At 34.9% G+C, this 18149-nt stretch overlaps 1 protein-coding gene across 3 annotated transcripts in view; it reads right to left on the reverse strand.

Annotated features, from left to right (window-relative positions):
- Window positions 1-2424: 2424 nt before the first annotated feature.
- The window catches only part of LOC123564320 (glutamate receptor ionotropic, NMDA 2B-like), a 150982-nt gene continuing 135257 nt past the window's right edge, over window positions 2425-18149 (reverse strand). For all 3 annotated transcript variants that reach the window (XM_045357821.2, XM_045357819.2, XM_045357820.2), the window contains exons 11-17: window positions 15160-15285; window positions 11498-11718; window positions 8585-8745; window positions 8115-8296; window positions 6471-6709; window positions 6039-6202; window positions 2425-5309 (exon numbers count right to left, since the gene is read on the reverse strand). In XM_045357821.2, the coding sequence (XP_045213756.2) occupies window positions 4754-5309; window positions 6039-6202; window positions 6471-6709; window positions 8115-8296; window positions 8585-8745; window positions 11498-11718; window positions 15160-15285 (1649 nt within the window). In that variant the 3' untranslated portion in view covers window positions 2425-4753. The remainder of the gene's footprint in view (window positions 5310-6038; window positions 6203-6470; window positions 6710-8114; window positions 8297-8584; window positions 8746-11497; window positions 11719-15159; window positions 15286-18149) is intronic.

Genomic DNA, 18149 nt, shown 5'->3' on the forward strand with positions numbered 1-18149 from the left:
AATCAGCAATATCTTGTCCTTTTTAAAGCAGATAGGCATTTATCACCAAATCTGAAATCATATATTTTTCTTTACACATTTTGCAATATTGTTGTTTGTCACTAATATTTTAACCCTTTATATACGTTTATGCATAGATGTTTTAGACATGCTTTACAATTTACTTTACATTTTATATGTATATACAATTTTACATAATTGTTTTTTAGAGATGCTTTATAATTTACGTTTTCAAAGCGCTTGTTTTCGGCGATATATGGCCTTTTTGTGTCGGTTCGCCGTAAAATCTAACTCACTCACTTGCACAATTTCGTTTGTTTGTTTGTATATAGGTTAGTCGCAACCTGTAACACATATGGGCAACTCCTCCAGAAGATTGTTAATAATGTTAGTGGGAGGATAGTGTAAGATACAGAAGACGCTCCGATTCCAGAAGCTTCCCTGGTTCTTTAGCGTGCCAGGTGTAAAGCACCCATACACGGGACTCTTATCCCAATGTTAAGAATTTTAGTTGGAGGAGCGGGGTCTCCTGGTTTCGTAGTCCGACAATGTTACCACTGGACCACTGCATCTGCTCTATACGGAATCCTGTTGGTGCCATTTATTATGTGGCCGTCGCGTTTGTGGGGTCGACACATGACAACGCGAAGTGACATAGCGACATTACTAAGTTTATTCAAGTGAACACCGATCGACGCACGACAATGCGATACGACATTATGAAAATGTCGCTTCGTATTGTCGAGTGTCACTTCGCGTGTCGTGTATTGTTTGGAATTGTCGCGCGTCGACCCTCACCCAAACCCGCGACACGCGACATACGATACGACATTAGGAAAATGTCGCTTCGTGTTGTCGAGCGTCGTTGATTATCGCATGTCGTTTGATAATGTCGCTGTCGCGTTTGCAGTGTCGACACACGACAATGCGAAGTGACATCGCGACATTACGAAGTGACATATCGACAATGCGACATGACGCTCGACAACGCGAAATGACATCGCGATATATCGTGTTTTTGAAAGGCGACATTTCAAAGTGGATATCGCGACATTGTCGTTTGGGATTGTCGCCGTCGTTTGCGATTGTCTGGTGTCACTTCGTAATGTCACTTCACGTTGTCGTGTGTCGACCCAACAAATGCGACGGCGATATTATAAATGGCCCCAACAGGATTCCGTAGGTCTAAGGTATATTGCCATTAAGAATTAAGACGGTCCGATATGTCGAAGAAGAACCTGAGTACCTTGTGCATTATGAACTTACTGTAGAAGAGAACGAGGGTCATTTTTAGTTGAATGTGTTTTTATAAAGATATTAGAGGCAACATGTTATGGGATCAATGGTCAGACATGCAGTTCGTCGAAATGAACAATAATGATAAGCTTAAAACATTAGTTGTGTCATATCCTCGGAAGATTGCTAAATATCTCGCAAAAGCCTAAGTTAAAAGACAAAGGGCACTTTTTAAAAGGTGAAACTCACAATAATTTTAACATTATGTACATATAATATACATCATTACTGTAAACTGATTTAAAGCTGTGAGAAATAGTTGACAAAGTATTCAGTATGTGTGTTAAAAGTCTTATTTATTCTGGCTTTAAATCTGTTTTAATATGGTACCTTACTATTTATTATTCCCATTTCACATCATGATATGTTTGAAATGAATTAACAGGTGACATATGGGCCCATTGGGCCGGGTATTGTGTAGAATAAGCATCTATTATATGTATGTACTGTTTATATAACACATGTCACGTTAATAAACAATTTACTTACTTACTATTCTGACTGACCGTTTGAAATTTAAGGTTTTGCCATATCGGTTCCCAATTTGTTGGCCCAAGCGTTTAGATTGCGGTCAAATAACTGGTGAAAATATAAAACAATGCAATACAAAGAAAACCTCTGAGCTGCTCACTGGGGATGGAACTCAGGTTTAATATTTTGAACCCAAGCGACACAAAAATAATAAATAATGGCTGAATAAAGGTCAGGCAAGGTCGGTTATCGCAAAAAAAGGTCAAAGGGTACCAAGAAGGTTTCATATGCACTTTCCTTGAATTCTAAAGGCCACGTTGTACAAATTCATTGTAATTAGGGTAAAACCGTCACGAGCAATGTGTACAAAAATGTGCGTACAGCTGTCAAAACAGCTATCAAAATATAGACCATGTTAAGGTTTGAAATGAATACCTTTTATCCATGTCTAAGTGTCCGCGCAAAAAAGTCAAACTCTTCAATCTTTCCTAGGACAAAAAAAGGTTATGAACTTATGATGGTTGAGCACCGCTTCAGTATCTGTGAAGTTCTCCTTATTTCTTTGCTATTTGCATGCATACAGATGACATACAGCTGTGGAAGAGATATATTTCTTGGGATACCTAAGAATAAATGACGTTTAAAAAGACATATTATTCAGCAATTATTTAATCAATTAATATATTCTATGTTATACATATAAAATAAAAAGTTTTAAATCTAAGTCGCAATACAATACAATTTATATAAGATTTATATACAAAATGGACTTGATACAATAATCTTGCAGATTTTATTGATGTAAGTACAACCATTTACTAATTATGTATCAATTGCAGAAACACCAACTAATCATTCTACAACTACCACTTTTCTCAAACGTTACACGAAACATCACATATTTGTATATAAATGCTATGACTAAGGTTTCAGCTTCAACGGGCATAAATTTATCACATGATCAAAAAGGTAACATTCCTGGTTTTAAGTGTAACACCGGCTACCGTCGGTTTAAAAGTAACATTTTCGGTGTAAGTTTGGACTGTTGTAGATTGTCTTACTCTTTGTTTTACTCACTAACTGTAATAGTAATAGTCGACATAGCATACACTATTAGTCTTTTATCACTAGAGCATCACAGGACCGCTGCTATTAAAAGTTCTTTGTGTTAGGCCCCAATACACATATGGTTTAAACTGGACACAGATGAAGACAACTGTTTATTTGACTGCAATACTAAGAAAGTTAATAAGACGTGGAATGAAAAGGATTATATGAAATGACCAGCTCACATCGCGGGTGTTACCTTTAACACCAAACCTTCGAGTTATCTTTAAAATCTGTTTTTACCTTTATGATCAAACCGACAAAAGTACTTAGATACCTTTATGAAATGGTGTTACCTAAATGTTCGATACCATCGGAGTAGCTTTTCCTTAAATTATGTAAATTGGTCTATTATCATGAATCCACTTTTGTTTGATAACACACTTCAAATATCTGTGTATTATTTCATATTTCTTTTTTTTTTCGAAATAGCCATTATTTCATAAATAATAGGAGAAAGAAATGATATCAGAGTTCCGTTTTTACTAGTTTTCAAATATGACATTATATTTAAAGTGGCACAATTCAAGAAAGGACTATAGCTTTAGAAGTTTCAGAACATTCATTCCAATATGTTTTCTCTGTTAAAACACTCTTACGCTAGAATGACGTCACGTTAACATGCAGTGACGTCAATGTTTTTGTTGCGACCAAGAAAGAGCGCTACTATATTTTATCTATATTTTAGATTAAGGGCATATTAGAATTAACACTATCTATAAACTCGGGCGGTAATACGTCGTACAAAATAAATTCACTCGGGCTGCGCCCTCGTAAAATAATTATGCCCGACGTATAACCGCCCATCGTGCATGAATAAGTGTTAAAACACTTTTTTGCTATAATTATTTCTTAATTTTGGGGAACATTTAGTCCATTTCTGTGCTTGACATTGCTTTATTTAGAAATGGTAAATTACAAAAATGCAATAAACAATCTAGATAGCTCTCCAAGTGCGTTGAAAAACACTGTTTAAAGTGTACGTTAACCTGACATATGAATTGCTATATTTATATATACAGTGTTTAGTCGTTTACGTAAATATACTAATTTCAACTTCATTTAATGTGCTTGGAACATAAGTCGTTAGTTACTTGGCTTAACTAATCTTATTCTATGCATAATAAATCAGGTAATACAGGCATTTCATGGCGATATACAAAAATGTGATATATAACAACTGTCAATGATTCAAAATATATAATTGCGCAAAAGATATCACAACTATAATACTTTCTGACTGTTAATTTGTATAAAATAAGTACAGCATTGAAACATTGTATTTGCTTTTTAATACCTGACTTTAGTTAATCATCACTTTAACTGAAGTCTACAATGTAATACTAATTGTTCAAAAACAATTCACTGATTCATGTGTCAGTCATCGTTTGGCGATATTATTGTAGTTTGGGAAAAACAATTAATCAAGTGGGGAATTCAATGAATTACAAATTGACAAATGATAAAGCTGCATGTTTTACACGTGAACGGAAAACTCAGTTGATATTTAATGCAACAAAACTATTCCAAAACAACCAGCAACAGTATATTCTACTCATATGTGACACTCCTAAATGACGAGTTTGACAGAATAATTTTAACTAGATTAGGGAGCATCATATATGATAGAACCGTGTCAAATTTCAAAGTCATGAATGATTTACATACTGAAACTCGACGTAAAATGTGGAGCATAAAATATATTTTCTCTAAGGTCCACTTTCTGCTATTTACTACCAGTATCTGGCAATATTACATGTGAGGATATTTTCGCTTTAGCAAAAGTTGATGATAAAAATGTTAAAACCCATTATTAACTTAGAATACTATTTGATATTTAGATGAACAGAATATTACCGTTCTTTTATAGTTAATTTACTTATAAAGCACTGTCATCCGTATCACGCACTACACCTACATAATACTTCCCATCAAAATATTTCGTTTTCATATTGTGTTTATCACCGTTATTTCTTGAAAGTAGAGGCGATTCTTCAACTGCCTGAGAGTAAGACGGACAACGTTTAGGACTTGCCTCTGTATAACTAGGCGGAGGTTCAATTGTATTCAAGGTACTCACATCCTTGGAATCATTACTGTCTATTGATATTGCATTAGTGTAACTTGGTGAGCGACGGAATTGTGAACGTTTCTTCTCCAGATCTGACTTATTCTTATTGTTTTCTCCGACACTTGGTGGAGACACTGTTTCTGGCCGCTCAAATACGCGGTTCTGAAAGTCACATGGTACAGAATTTCCTACATGATTTTCAGTAGTTTGTCTTAAAGAATCAGGTGTTTCGTACAGAGGTCCTGAATTCTGATTGGAACTTTGAGCATTAGATGTTCCATTAGGAGCACGAGATTTGTACTGGTCCTCTGATGTGATGTCAATACATGGGTTAGTGAACTCCTTACAGTTTGGTTCAATTTGTCTGAAACAGAATAATGCAGATAACAGTAAAGGCAGTAAAGGTGTTTTCATTATATTGATGAAAACGTGTTTTTTTTTTTTTTTTTTTTTTTTTTGGGGGGGGGGGGGGGGTGGGATTTAGGCTATGCAGGCGCTGAAGTCATAACTATATAAAAAAATGTCCTGAAAAAATCCAGTTTTGCTTTGTAAAATGGTTAACAAATAAAACTTAATTTTACCTGACTTTTGTTGTTTCCCCAAAATAAATACGGGGCTTATAGTCCTTCTTTCTGTCCGTCCACCATATCCGGAAAACTAATCATACAGATTTTAAGGAATTTGCCCAAAGGTTTTAGACATAAATATATCACTATGAAGTGAACCTGTGTTGAATGGCGCCATGTTAACGGATATTTGAAAACACTGACTTAACTAATCTGCAATGAATACAGAATAACATTCCCTTTCAATTGTTCTATTTTGTTTCCCATTCGTTCAACGATTGTAAGCAAACTTCATGTGTCTATAAGTTTGTCGGTGAGCATCCAGCATTGTTTTTCAATCTATTGGTAGTCTTTTTTCTCTGATAGAAGATACATGTTGAGTACATTTCGACGCTACAACTTCATTGCTAAAGGTACACGGACTTCCAAAATAATGCAACAACACTCAATGCTACGTTTTGCATTTATAGGACCAAAATACAGACAAAAATAACATTTCAGTTTATACATTATTAAAAAAGACTTACACAAGATCGTCCCTCATCTTTTCCAATTTTATGAGCGCCAGGTCAAGCTCATGTCGGACTGTCCATAACTGAGTTTCACAAAGAGGGTCTTTACATTTATGTCTTTTCTGGTATTCGACAGCATCTAACACTGACTGCTCGAAAGTTAAAGATTTACCCATACTCTGAAAATAACGACACGAAAACGACAATTATAAGACAAAAATATGACAAAACATGTTGAATGCTGGAAAGAATTGGAAACATAAAAATTAATGTTAGGAAAATGGGACATACTTACAACCATACTCCTCCGCATAGACCTAATTTCTTTCTATAATACAGGAAGACTACAATTATGAAATACAAATGTAACAAATATAATCAATTTTACACAAATTTTGTACTAAAATACTTGTTTTTCTGACATTAAAATTTTAAACAGCCACCTACCAGACTAACAAGGGCACAACAACCTGTTTTATCATATTTCTTTAAACACCTCCTCCCAAATTTAAAGTAAAAGTGTTCCAAGAGCATTAATATAGTCGCCAGTGTCACTCCAGCAGCAAGTAAAATGAAAGCACTGGTGAAGTTAAGAATTCCTATCTTCTGACTAGTCTTATCCTTTTTATCTTTCATGGCATGGCAAGCTCCAGCCAGCCAAAACTTCTGTAATCTGTCCAATTCACCTGCAAAATATGATTTTCTATTAGCGAAAATCCATTTGCAAAAATTAAAGCAAAAATGGAAACCATACAAAACGATTTTTACACTTTAGCACTACATTTGAACACATATTTTTAAGTTTACAACAAGATGTTTATCGTAAAACGGGATCTAGTATCATAGGTATTCAGTTTTTGTTTCATATACTGAAATATACTGTTATATTTGTAGCAATTCTATGAACACAACAGTGGTATAAGTAAGCAAAGGATCGATTCCCTATCAATTAGCACAAAATAAAATATCCAAATGGAAGAGCAACGTTGCAGAAACACGACCAAAATAAAAAAAAACCATAGAGCAGTACATGTGTGGAAGTGCACATAACGGATAAATACGAAGGTCGTTCACAAAATTCGTTGACCGATTCAATCACTCCGAAACTAGTCAAGAAGTACGTCTTGCACCAATAAAAATCAATAATGAATCGGCTACAAATGCACAAATTGTTGCATTTAGTTGCTGTGTGTTCGTTTAGATAAAACGTACGCATTCAGGCCCGCATCAGTGACGTTTTTATAACGTTAAATTTCTTTATGAAATGCTTTTCATAATCAATTTTTTTTTTCGATACAGAAAATATTTGAGTAACATTTCCCATCAAAAATCAGTGTATTATTTGAAAAATAATTATATTCATTTTCATCAACATATCTATATCTGTTAACATGAAAATGCATTTCACCAAAGCATATATATATGAGATATTTTGTCATTTTATTTCTATGGAAATTATGAAAAGTTCTATTTCTAAATGTAGTGTGCCTTATCAAGCTGCTAACTGACAACTGAGATATTTGTCAATATCTTTTTTTCGTCGGTCAATCAGAAGTTTCCGTCGGCGTTTTCTCTCATTGCTTAGTGTTTTGCTCTGATATCTAGATTTTTGGTGATGTCATTTATATGTAAAACCACGTATGACTGCAACATATAAAACTTTTTATAGGACTTGAACGACCAGGTGGTGTCGCTTAAAAGTAATACTAAACATATTTACGAAGTAGAGCTAATTTTCAGTTGAAGAAAGGGTTGCAATTTTATTTGCAGTAACTGATGATGTCAAATCACCGACTATACCGCTAGCGAGTTATTATTGCTACAATCTCTAATTTTGTACTTTTATATCTAGTACAGTTGCCAGCGACCACAGTCTCGTGTATAAAAATACATATCGAGGGTTGAGCGCAATACTGCCGTAACTCCTTTTAAATAAAGAAGCAATTATGGCAGTAACACTCGATATGTAGACTCACGGGGACAACACAAAGAAATAAAGTTATGTATTGCTGCACCACCAAAGAACGTGCAAGTTAGGTTTAATCCTGGTACATATGTACAAATCTTGACTGCGTTTACAGTAATAAATACCATTATTTTGCAGTTCCAGTATGATGTCGTTTACTTCGTCTATGTACGGTGATCCTTTCGGAAAGCCAACACCATAGCCAGTCATGGCGTACCATTTGCCAACAGTTATTAGGTTACATTCTTTGTCTCTGCCTGCCAGGTATTCCAACACTGTGGCGTCGTATATAAATGCATGGATCTCGCTGCAAAACAAAGAGCACAATCATTAGTTTTACAGCTGTATGGTAAGGGAGAAAGAGATTTTAGCGTCTGATGTTGAGGCATGTAGAAATACGTATAACAAAAACAACCTGAAACTTAGCATTTATTGCATGCGTACTTGTAGTCATCGCCAGGATGTCCTTTTCCGTATTTACGGATACAATAAGTCATTTATATGTGAAAAAATATTTCCTTATCCTGTTACCGTAAATGCATTATTTGTGTCAGTGACACGCGTGTGACTTATACTTCGAAATATAGTTCCTTACCCTATCTTAAGAGCGTGTATACCATCTACCACTTCACTTTTATTGTATTTCTGCATGTACCGATGCATCCTGGGATAATTCTTTCTAAGATTATCTTCTGTGCTTCCGCCCGGTTTGGTGGCGAATTTGAAGTGAGGAGTTACTGCCGTTGGATTCATCAACTGAAAGTGACACAAATAGTCTTATTTTACTTTTGAATTACCATTATTTATTGTCCTAAAATATACAAAACAATGAATGATTTTATTTAAATAAACAGAGCTAAAGTAGAATTCATGGAAGGGATTAGCTCACTAAACGAATCATAAGCTTTTAAATACAAATAGAGTCGCAGATATGGAAGGCCGGCACGTCATGCTAACTACAATGCTTCTGTCAAACGGTAATGATCAAATGATAAATTCTAACTTTTTATTGCAAAATGCGGCACAATAAAGCCAAAAGCTTATTGCTAAGTCCGTATAATTTGATGAATGTATCATTTTAAGAGTCAGTAGCTTTCATTAACGATTACTTTGTCTCTGTCAGAAACTTTTTTCTCTTGACATTTAAGAGTAAACAGTTCCAGTCTAATGTTGCCATGACCGGTAAAAGAGGTTTCTGCTTCGAATCAGACTGGTAGAAAATAATGTTTTCAAATGGTTAAAATCTAAAACTTATATAGGAAGACCGGTACGCCATGCTTTTTGCCAAATGCAACATAACAAATATTTTTTAAATGCTAAATGCCAATTACTAAATGCTCAATGCCAAACATTTAAGGTATTAGACCCGCAATAGAGTACCTCCATTCTGAAGAGTATTCAATTCTTACCAAACATACTTTGACTGCAATTTTCATGGGGCTTAGGTTCAAGCACCGCTGGGACCAATTTTTTCCCCCTATTTTCCTTTTTTCTAGTAAACTTTTACTTCTTTCAAGACTTATTATTGATTTATTGTACCAAAGTGGAAAAAAATCATTTGATAAGCGATTTCTTGCTGTTCAAAAAAAATTTACCTCTGAAATAGAAGGGGTAGAGTTAGACATCTTTAAAAATACTGAGTTACATGCGCTAAAAGTTCTCTATTACATATTGTGGAAGAAATGTAGGTATCTTTTACTTCTGCCCCAAGTTTTTTTGTTTAATGAAGTGAGCAAAATTCAAAGCAGACCCGCAGGATTCGACCTTAATTTGTCGATGTTGGAGTTAGAATTCTGTCTCATTAAATCCGTTTACTTCAGGCACCCTAGAAAAAAATGATATTGACAGTTTTATTTTGTGTTTTATAATTGTTTACCAATAGTCTGATGTTTCTTTTATCAAAATAACTGGAAAATGAATTTTCTGCAAACGTTTTGGATAGTGGTCATCACTACTTGAGCTTGAGGAAATACCATAAAGTATTCAAAATTTATAAAAAAAACGGTACGGTTAAAGTTGTTTAAAAATTGCAACACAGTGCGAAACACGGTCGACTTTAAGAAAATACCAAGCAAATGCCATTTTTTTAAACATTACTATTAGGGATCCAATACCTTAATGCTTAATGCTTCATACAAAATGCTATATACCATATACAAAAAGCAAAATGTTCAAGCTAAGGCACATTGCCAACCTTTAAACTCATTGATTTTATGTGTTACTGATTTGTATCATTGGATATAATGAATGTAACGTTTACTTATCTGAAAACATGTAATGTTTTGCCAGACTGAGTCTGATTTGAAGCAATAACATGTTCTACAAGTCACGGGAACATTGGGCCGAAACGTTTCAGAAATATGTTTTAATATTATAATGCAAAGTTAAGTGAGAAAAGCAATTTGAAAACGCATCTCTTTTCTTTGCATGCCATCAGTTGCCGCATTAATTAATCTGAGTAAGCTATTTTCCATTGTAAAACACATGAAGCTGATAAAAATACAAGTCATATTATCTTATACACAAAGTTAAGATAAAGTCAAACTACAAGAACGAATGGGAAAAAAGTTAACATTTTCAATTTAAAGGTAGCAGGGTACACTTAGATTCGAAAATTCTGGGCACGGCCAGGCTTACATGTAGCGAGTCGTAATATTGCACTTCCCTAATGAGCAGAAGCAGGGTGGTGGCCATTTTATAAATTGTGTGCATGTTTTGTGCTTTTAATTAATGACAAGATCAGGACTCTCGTACAAGAATACAGAAAGTTATCAAAACGAAAGTGTTACACCATCCATTAAAAATAACATGCTAAAAAAATCTATTTTGCACTTTTTGAACAGCCTGCAATGATCCTGCTGCAGGAACAACGTCCAATTTTATTGCATTTCTCAATTTAATAGACCCTACTGAACTACAGGATATTAATAGAATGGGAGCCATCCATCTCGTTTTTTCACAAAATAGCAAAAATGTTCAGGAGTATCAATCAACAAGCATGGAACCCTTCTATGATTTGAATTTCCCGCGCCAAGGTGACTCATCGATTCATACAAAGCTAGCAGCAGTTAGTTTTACAACTGACATCACAATTTTACATGTATCAGCTGTTTAAATTTTCTAAAGAATTAACAATCATTATCTCTCACTTTAATTTACAGACATCCAAAATCACGAAGTTCTAATTATTACAAATATTGACGGGGCCAAAGTTCGAAGTGTACCCTGCTACCTAAAATATACGCGAACATTAGATGTACGCACGTATTGAGTGTACAATATACTGACTCAAGGTTAGGTTTAGGTTTAACGTAGGTTTAATAGTGTACATTACTCAATGCGGGAGAAACTATATCGTTTGTCTTCAGGCAAACGGATATAGAGGGCCAATACTAAGAATGCCTTTCAAGCGAAACAAACATAATATCTAATTGTATGAACTTTTCGTCGTAAAATAACATGAGCAAATTAGTAAACCATTAAAAATAAAGGTGACAATGCTTCTTACTCTCCAGTCTTCGATCCCGCTGAGATCATAGTATTCCTCTATTGTGATCATAAAGGCTGCCAAGTTTGCCGTGTAACTGGCGAGAAAAACAAGGGCAAACAGGGCCCAGACGTTGGCGAGAAATCTACTGGACATGCCTCGTGGATTGTCAGTTGAAACGGATGCTCCAAACAACATCGCCCATATCAGCCAAAATGAACGGAACAGAGAAAACTTGTGCTCTGAATAGAAAAAATGGGAAAGCTATGGTTACAAAACGAAAGCTTGAATTTTAACACTACAAAAATGTATCAGAAATATATATTAAAGAAAAAACAAATGCCTGATAATTCAAATTGGTAATTTTATTCTTCTAGCGAAGTCATCAGAAACACTATTATACATTCAATCAAAATATAACATTTTAATCGTAACTTGTATCAACCGGAATCATATTATTATTATTATATATATCTATTTAATGAAATAATAAGAAAAACTGTTTCGCCGTAGTGCAGCATAGGACGAAAGCAACTAACAAAATACAATATTCATGCTTATCAAGGACACATTGTAAATATGTTTCAGTAAAACATGCATGAAAAAAAATCTTAAAACAGTAATAAGAATGATCAATCAAAGAATGGTTAGAACTTTAATATTTATACAGCCTACACAATACATGGTGGGCCTCTGTTGCCAAGCGGCCATGGTAACTGACATGAAATCACTTGTAGCGTACATATGTACTACAATAAGCGCTGAGGGTGCTACGATTTTACTATTATATTGCTAAGAAAATTCAAAGAGAAGAGAAATTGTTGATATTATTTCTTACTTTTCCCGGGGCAAATCATTTCCACGATAATTTGTAAAGACCGAATAAATGTTGACTATATTCATGGTATATATGGAAATGATACAGAATGAATATTTACAAAAAAGAGTGATTTTCATTATTTTATACGAATAGCTACCAATATACCGCATGCAAATAGTAATTCAAGAGTAATCTCTATCTCTCTCTCTCTCTCTCTCTCTCTCAGAAGTGCAAAGGTCGGTGTATTTTTGTAACGCTTATTTTGTTTAGACTTTTTTCTTCAGTTAAATCAAATATTTAATGTTTTTATAGTCTTTATCCGCACTGCAAATTTTTTGCATAACTGATTTTAACTTGGGAATAGATATTAGTTTTGCGTACTTTGTTGGCAAATAAAACACGTTTTTGGGCACGTTACACTAAAATTTATTTCCATTCTAACACGCTGAAATTACACCAGGAAGGGAAATCTGTATTTACATCATGTGATTTCATTGATAAAATGTGGTTTTAAATACGAGGGAGTAAACCAGAATAGCTAAAAGTAGGTCATTTTGCGAAACGTGTTCTAATTGACAAGACAATAATGGCAAAATTCCTTCTTTGATTATATAAAAGATACTCTTAAAACTGTTATAATGAAGATGTTAATCTTATCCAAATATGATGCAAACTTGTTGTCATTTTTCCAGAAACAAACCATATGTATGCATCTGTTTGAATATTCCACTTGGCTATTTAAACCCATCCCAGTCTTTTACATATGCATTTTGAAATAGGTATAAAATGCATGTTTAATGTTTGTAAATTAAACTAGTATTCATCAAGAAAAAGCTTCCTCACATTTGGAACTTTCTAAGTGTTGAACTAGAAAATGCTTTTGTGAAAAAGCGCATGTCTCCCCAAATGCAAAGTCCTATAGGCAAGAAGTCAATAGGGGTCAGGAGCAAAAATCAAAGAGACACTGATGGTTGGCTGCAATAGGGATCATCTACTTGGCATGTCCAGTCATCCCGCTAAATTTCAACACTCTTGGCCTAGTGGTTCTCAAGTCACTGTTCAGGCTCCTGTGACCTTGACCTTTGATCAAGTGACCTCAAAATAAGTAGGGGTCATCTACTCTGCATGTCCAATCATCCTATTAAGTTTCAACATTGTAGGTTAAGTGGTTCTCAAGTTATTTCCAAAAAATGATTTTACATGAACAGGCCACTGTGACCTTGACCTTTAACAGACTGACCCCAAAATCAATAGGGGTCATCTACTCTGCATGTTCAATGATCCTATGAAGTTTCAACATTCTGGGTCAAGTGGTTCTCAAGTTATTGATCAGAACTGGTTATCAATGTTCAGGGCCCTGTGACCTTGACCTTTAACGGAGTGGCCCCAAAAATAATAGGGGTCATTTACTCTGCATGAACAATCATCATATGAAGTTTCAACATTCTGGGTCGAAAAGTTCTCAAGTTATTGATTGGAAATGGTTTTCCATGTTCAGGCCCCTGTGGCCTTGACCTTTAACAGAGTGACCCTAAAATCGTTAGGGGTCATCTACTCTGCATGACCAATCATCCTATGAAGTTTCATCATTCTGGGTCAAGTGGTTCTCAAGTTACTGACCGGAAATGGTTTTCAATGTTCAGGCCCCTGTGACCTTGACCTTTAACAGAGTGACCCCAAAATCGTTAGGGGTCATCTACTCTGCATGACCAATCATACTATTACGTTTCAACATTCTGGGTCAAGTGGTTCTGAAGTTATTGACCGGAAATGGTTTTCAATGTTCAGGCCCCTGTGACCTTGACCTTTAATGGAGTGACCCCAAAATCGATAGGGGTCATCTACTTTGCATGTACAATCATCCTATGAAGTTTCAACATTCTGGGTCAAGTGGTTCTCTAGTTATTGATCGGAAATGGTTTTCCATGTTCAGGCCCCTGTGACCTTGACCTTTGATGGAGTGACCCCAAAATCAATAGGGGTCAATTACTCTTTATGACCAATCATCCTATGAAGTTTTAACATTCTGGGTCAAGTGGTTCTCTTGTTATTGATTGGAAATGGTTTTCAATGTTCAGGCCCCTGTGACCTTGACCTTTGATGGAGTGATCCCAAAATCAATAGGGGTCAATTACTCTTCATGACCAATCATCCTATGAAGTTTCAACATTCGGGGTCAAGTGGTTCTCTAGTTATTGATCGGAAATGGTTTTCAATGTTCAGGCCCCTGTGACCTTGACCTTTGACGGATTGACCCCAAAATCAATAGGGGTCATCTACTGTTCATGATCAATCATCCTATGAAGTTTCAACATTCTGGGTCAAGTGGTTCTCTACTTATTGATCGGAAATGGTTTTCAATGTTCAGGCCCCTGTGACCTTGACCTTTGACGGAGTGACCCCAAAAACAATAGGGGTCGTTTACTCTAGCAGCCCTACGAAGTTTGAAGGTTCTAGGTCAAATGATTCTCCAGTTATTGCTCGGAAATGAAGTGTGACGTACGGACGGACGGACGGACAGACGGACGGACGGACAGGGCAAAAACAATATGTCTCCTGGGGGAGACATAATAAAACTTTGCCTTCTAAAGCTAATAATCATGTGTGACAAAAAAACTCGTAAATGGAGTGCAGTAGTAATTAAATAGCAGCTAAACGAGCCAGGTACCAACACTGTGAACACTAATGTATTTAAAAGGAAGAAATTAAATTTTACAACCCGTGTCGTACAGAATAATTCATTATATATTTACTTAATGTTATATAAAATGTGTTATCTCTACCTTAATGACAATTAATCCTCGAGAAACCGTGCATGTACCTTTTTGGCTAAGATTCCCCTAAATTTACCTCAATCAGTTACCTCTCATAGATCGCCTCCCTTTGTCCAGACCAGCAGGACTCAGCCATTCAAAGATAAAGATGGACGCCCCAGTTGCATGCACACTGAACACAAGAATTAAACACCATGACGGATAGTCGTACGGTTCTGAAACAAAACATGACACTTGAATACCTAATAACTATAATAAAAACATGCCCTGCATAACGTAGATGATTGCAGGCGACAGTCAGTGAAGTTTCTATTTGTTTGCTTTTAAAATCAACTCTTTTCGCAATGCTAATTTGACCTTTGGCCTTTTTGCCTTATCTTGCAACATGATAGAAAGACCTACATTTATTCCATACTTCCAAAACACGTAGCTGTAGAAATATTTCGTGTTGGATGTTGTTTCTGTGTTTTATACGTAATCAGAACTTTATTTACACTTCACTGTCGTATTACCATCTGCGTTTTAATTAAGATTAGGTTGGACGTGTTGCTCCCTTAAATGAAATACTGGTATACGCACACAGAAATATAAAAAAAAACAACATGCAACAAAATAGATAAAACATTTCAATAATAATGCCATTTCCGGTTGCTAAAATACTGTATTTCTAAAGAGATAACGCATGCTTTTTTAATGCTTTAACATCTTCAGAATCTCGATGGATTGGTTGGTACCCGAGCCCGGTAGGACGAGGGTACAAACGTTTTCCGAGAAATTCTAAAGATGTTACAACTACACAAAATGAACATGCGTTAATGCTATTCTAGCATAAAACGCGTACAAAACTAATAAACGAATATATTTTATGCTTTTCAATGAGATACTGAAATTTATCAGTTTCAAATGAAGTGAAAATATCATGTTTATTTTTCACTGGTACGGAACAACAGTTGAATGCGAAAGAACATAAATCATGAATAATAGAAAATTCCAAGCAAAATATACTTCAGTAAAGATATAAATGTAGAGCTACATAAATTTTTACAGGATTATAAAGCCATATATACGTTCCATCATTAAAGAATCTAAAAGAAGTCTGGAAACGTCATAGAATTATTTGACAGTTATACACCATATATATCGTGACGTCATCAAAATTAAAATGGATATCAGAGAACACCTTAATTTACATTTTCACTCGTTCACTTGGTGAAATATATTTCGATCTTACACTGAAACAAACAAATATCCTATATACATTATTCCTCGACGTCATTCAATTTCCACGAAACGTGCGGGAACGTCTGCAATGTTTTTCACGTATACTTTTTAATTATCCGTTTTGGGGCCGTAATGCATTTACGCCATGCCACGGAACACACATATACCTTTTTATAATTTATATATAAATTACAAAAAGGTGTTTAACAGCATGTGAGTGCGAGAATCACTCCAAGTTTGTAACTGATACTTTTTACTCATTTTGAAAAATTGCAGAAGTTTAATAACCGTAACATCAGTTTTATGCTAGAATGTCCTCTAAAAGCGCTAGGTTTTGATTGGTGTATGAAAAGGTATGTATGCACGATTTCTTCTTTTTGGTATGCATTTTTGCATTGCTTTTAAATTACAAGTTTAATAATACTAAATCTCATAAATATCACAAAGAAAACTATAAACACCATCGGTCAATTATTCTAAAACTAGTTTAAATCGACTTTAAACATTTTACAGAAGAGATTACCGGAAATAGTTTTTACAACATGCAAATTTTGACGACGACGCTAATACTACCACATAGAAAGACGAGAAAGTGTTTTGTCTGTAAAATTGACAGGAAACATTTGATTCCATAAACAAAGTGTGTCTTCATATAAAGCATACTTTTCGTAGAAAATACATTACCCTTTTAACTGAAGATGCAACGAACCTGTTTCTTTATGACATAATAGTGTTTTAAGAAGGATGCCAATACAAACGTGTTCTTGAATGTTTCACTTGTGTCATGGAATCAAGTATTTTCGAATTGAAATACACATGTGGTGTAAGATACCTCCATCGAATGATATTGTCCGGTTAAGACCAGACGAACTGAACCATTCAGATGCAAATATGAAAGACGCCAAGATAGGGATACACAGAAGCATAACTGTGAACCAAGTAGCAATGTCAAAGGGTTCTGCAATTGATATTAGAATTATTTAACATACCAGTAAGGTAAATAATATTGTGATATTTTGCTTCTGTTGTATTAAAATAGCTTTGTTTGTTACTTGTACTGTATATATGGTAGTTCATATGGGGTATTGTTTTACATTGTGCAACATCTATGATAGCCAATGTGATACAGATAGGTTCGTTTATTTTCCACAGGTTTTTGTCACCTACAGACAATTGTTTTATATCAAACAGTAAAAATCAAGGAAATAAGTTTGAAGACGTTAAAAATGCTATCTATATCATTCTGAAATTCAATTCAAAGATATGTAACAATGTATGCACTTATTGTCAAAAACTGTTGATCCTTTGTTTTCCCATTTATCGGCACGGTTATAATTTTTCTTGTCAGCTCATGGTACATCAATGAAGCTAAGAGTAGTCACGGTCTGAATTTTCTGAACGTAAAATTTCAAGCTTATTAAAATTGTTATATTCATGCAAGATTATTAAATTTTAGAATTTAACGTTCATGAATTATTCAATAGTTTCAAATGATCTGTTATTAAAAGTTATCAATTATTGGTAAACAAACAGACACGTTTAATAATATCTGTCATGTGTTTACAAATCGGATAGAAATATTCGTCCCGAGGGCACCTGCGCATTGGGCGGTAACGTGGCTAGCCGAGGAAAGTGTGTACACAAAGTGCGGGAAATTAACGTCCGTTAGCAGAGGTGACGTCATAGTTTTATCGTTTGTAGCGTAACGGTACATTCTTCCCGTAAAATAACTATTTTGAATCGAGAAATATACTATAAGGAACGGGTAGAAACTATCAAGGGACCTGATTTTTTCGTAGTTTACATGAACAATATAAAATCAATGCATGAATCGCTAGTTTATATTAACTGCATGGCA

The sequence above is a fragment of the Mercenaria mercenaria genome, chromosome 2 (genome assembly GCF_021730395.1).
Source record: "Mercenaria mercenaria strain notata chromosome 2, MADL_Memer_1, whole genome shotgun sequence".
NCBI lineage: Eukaryota > Metazoa > Mollusca > Bivalvia > Venerida > Veneridae > Mercenaria > Mercenaria mercenaria.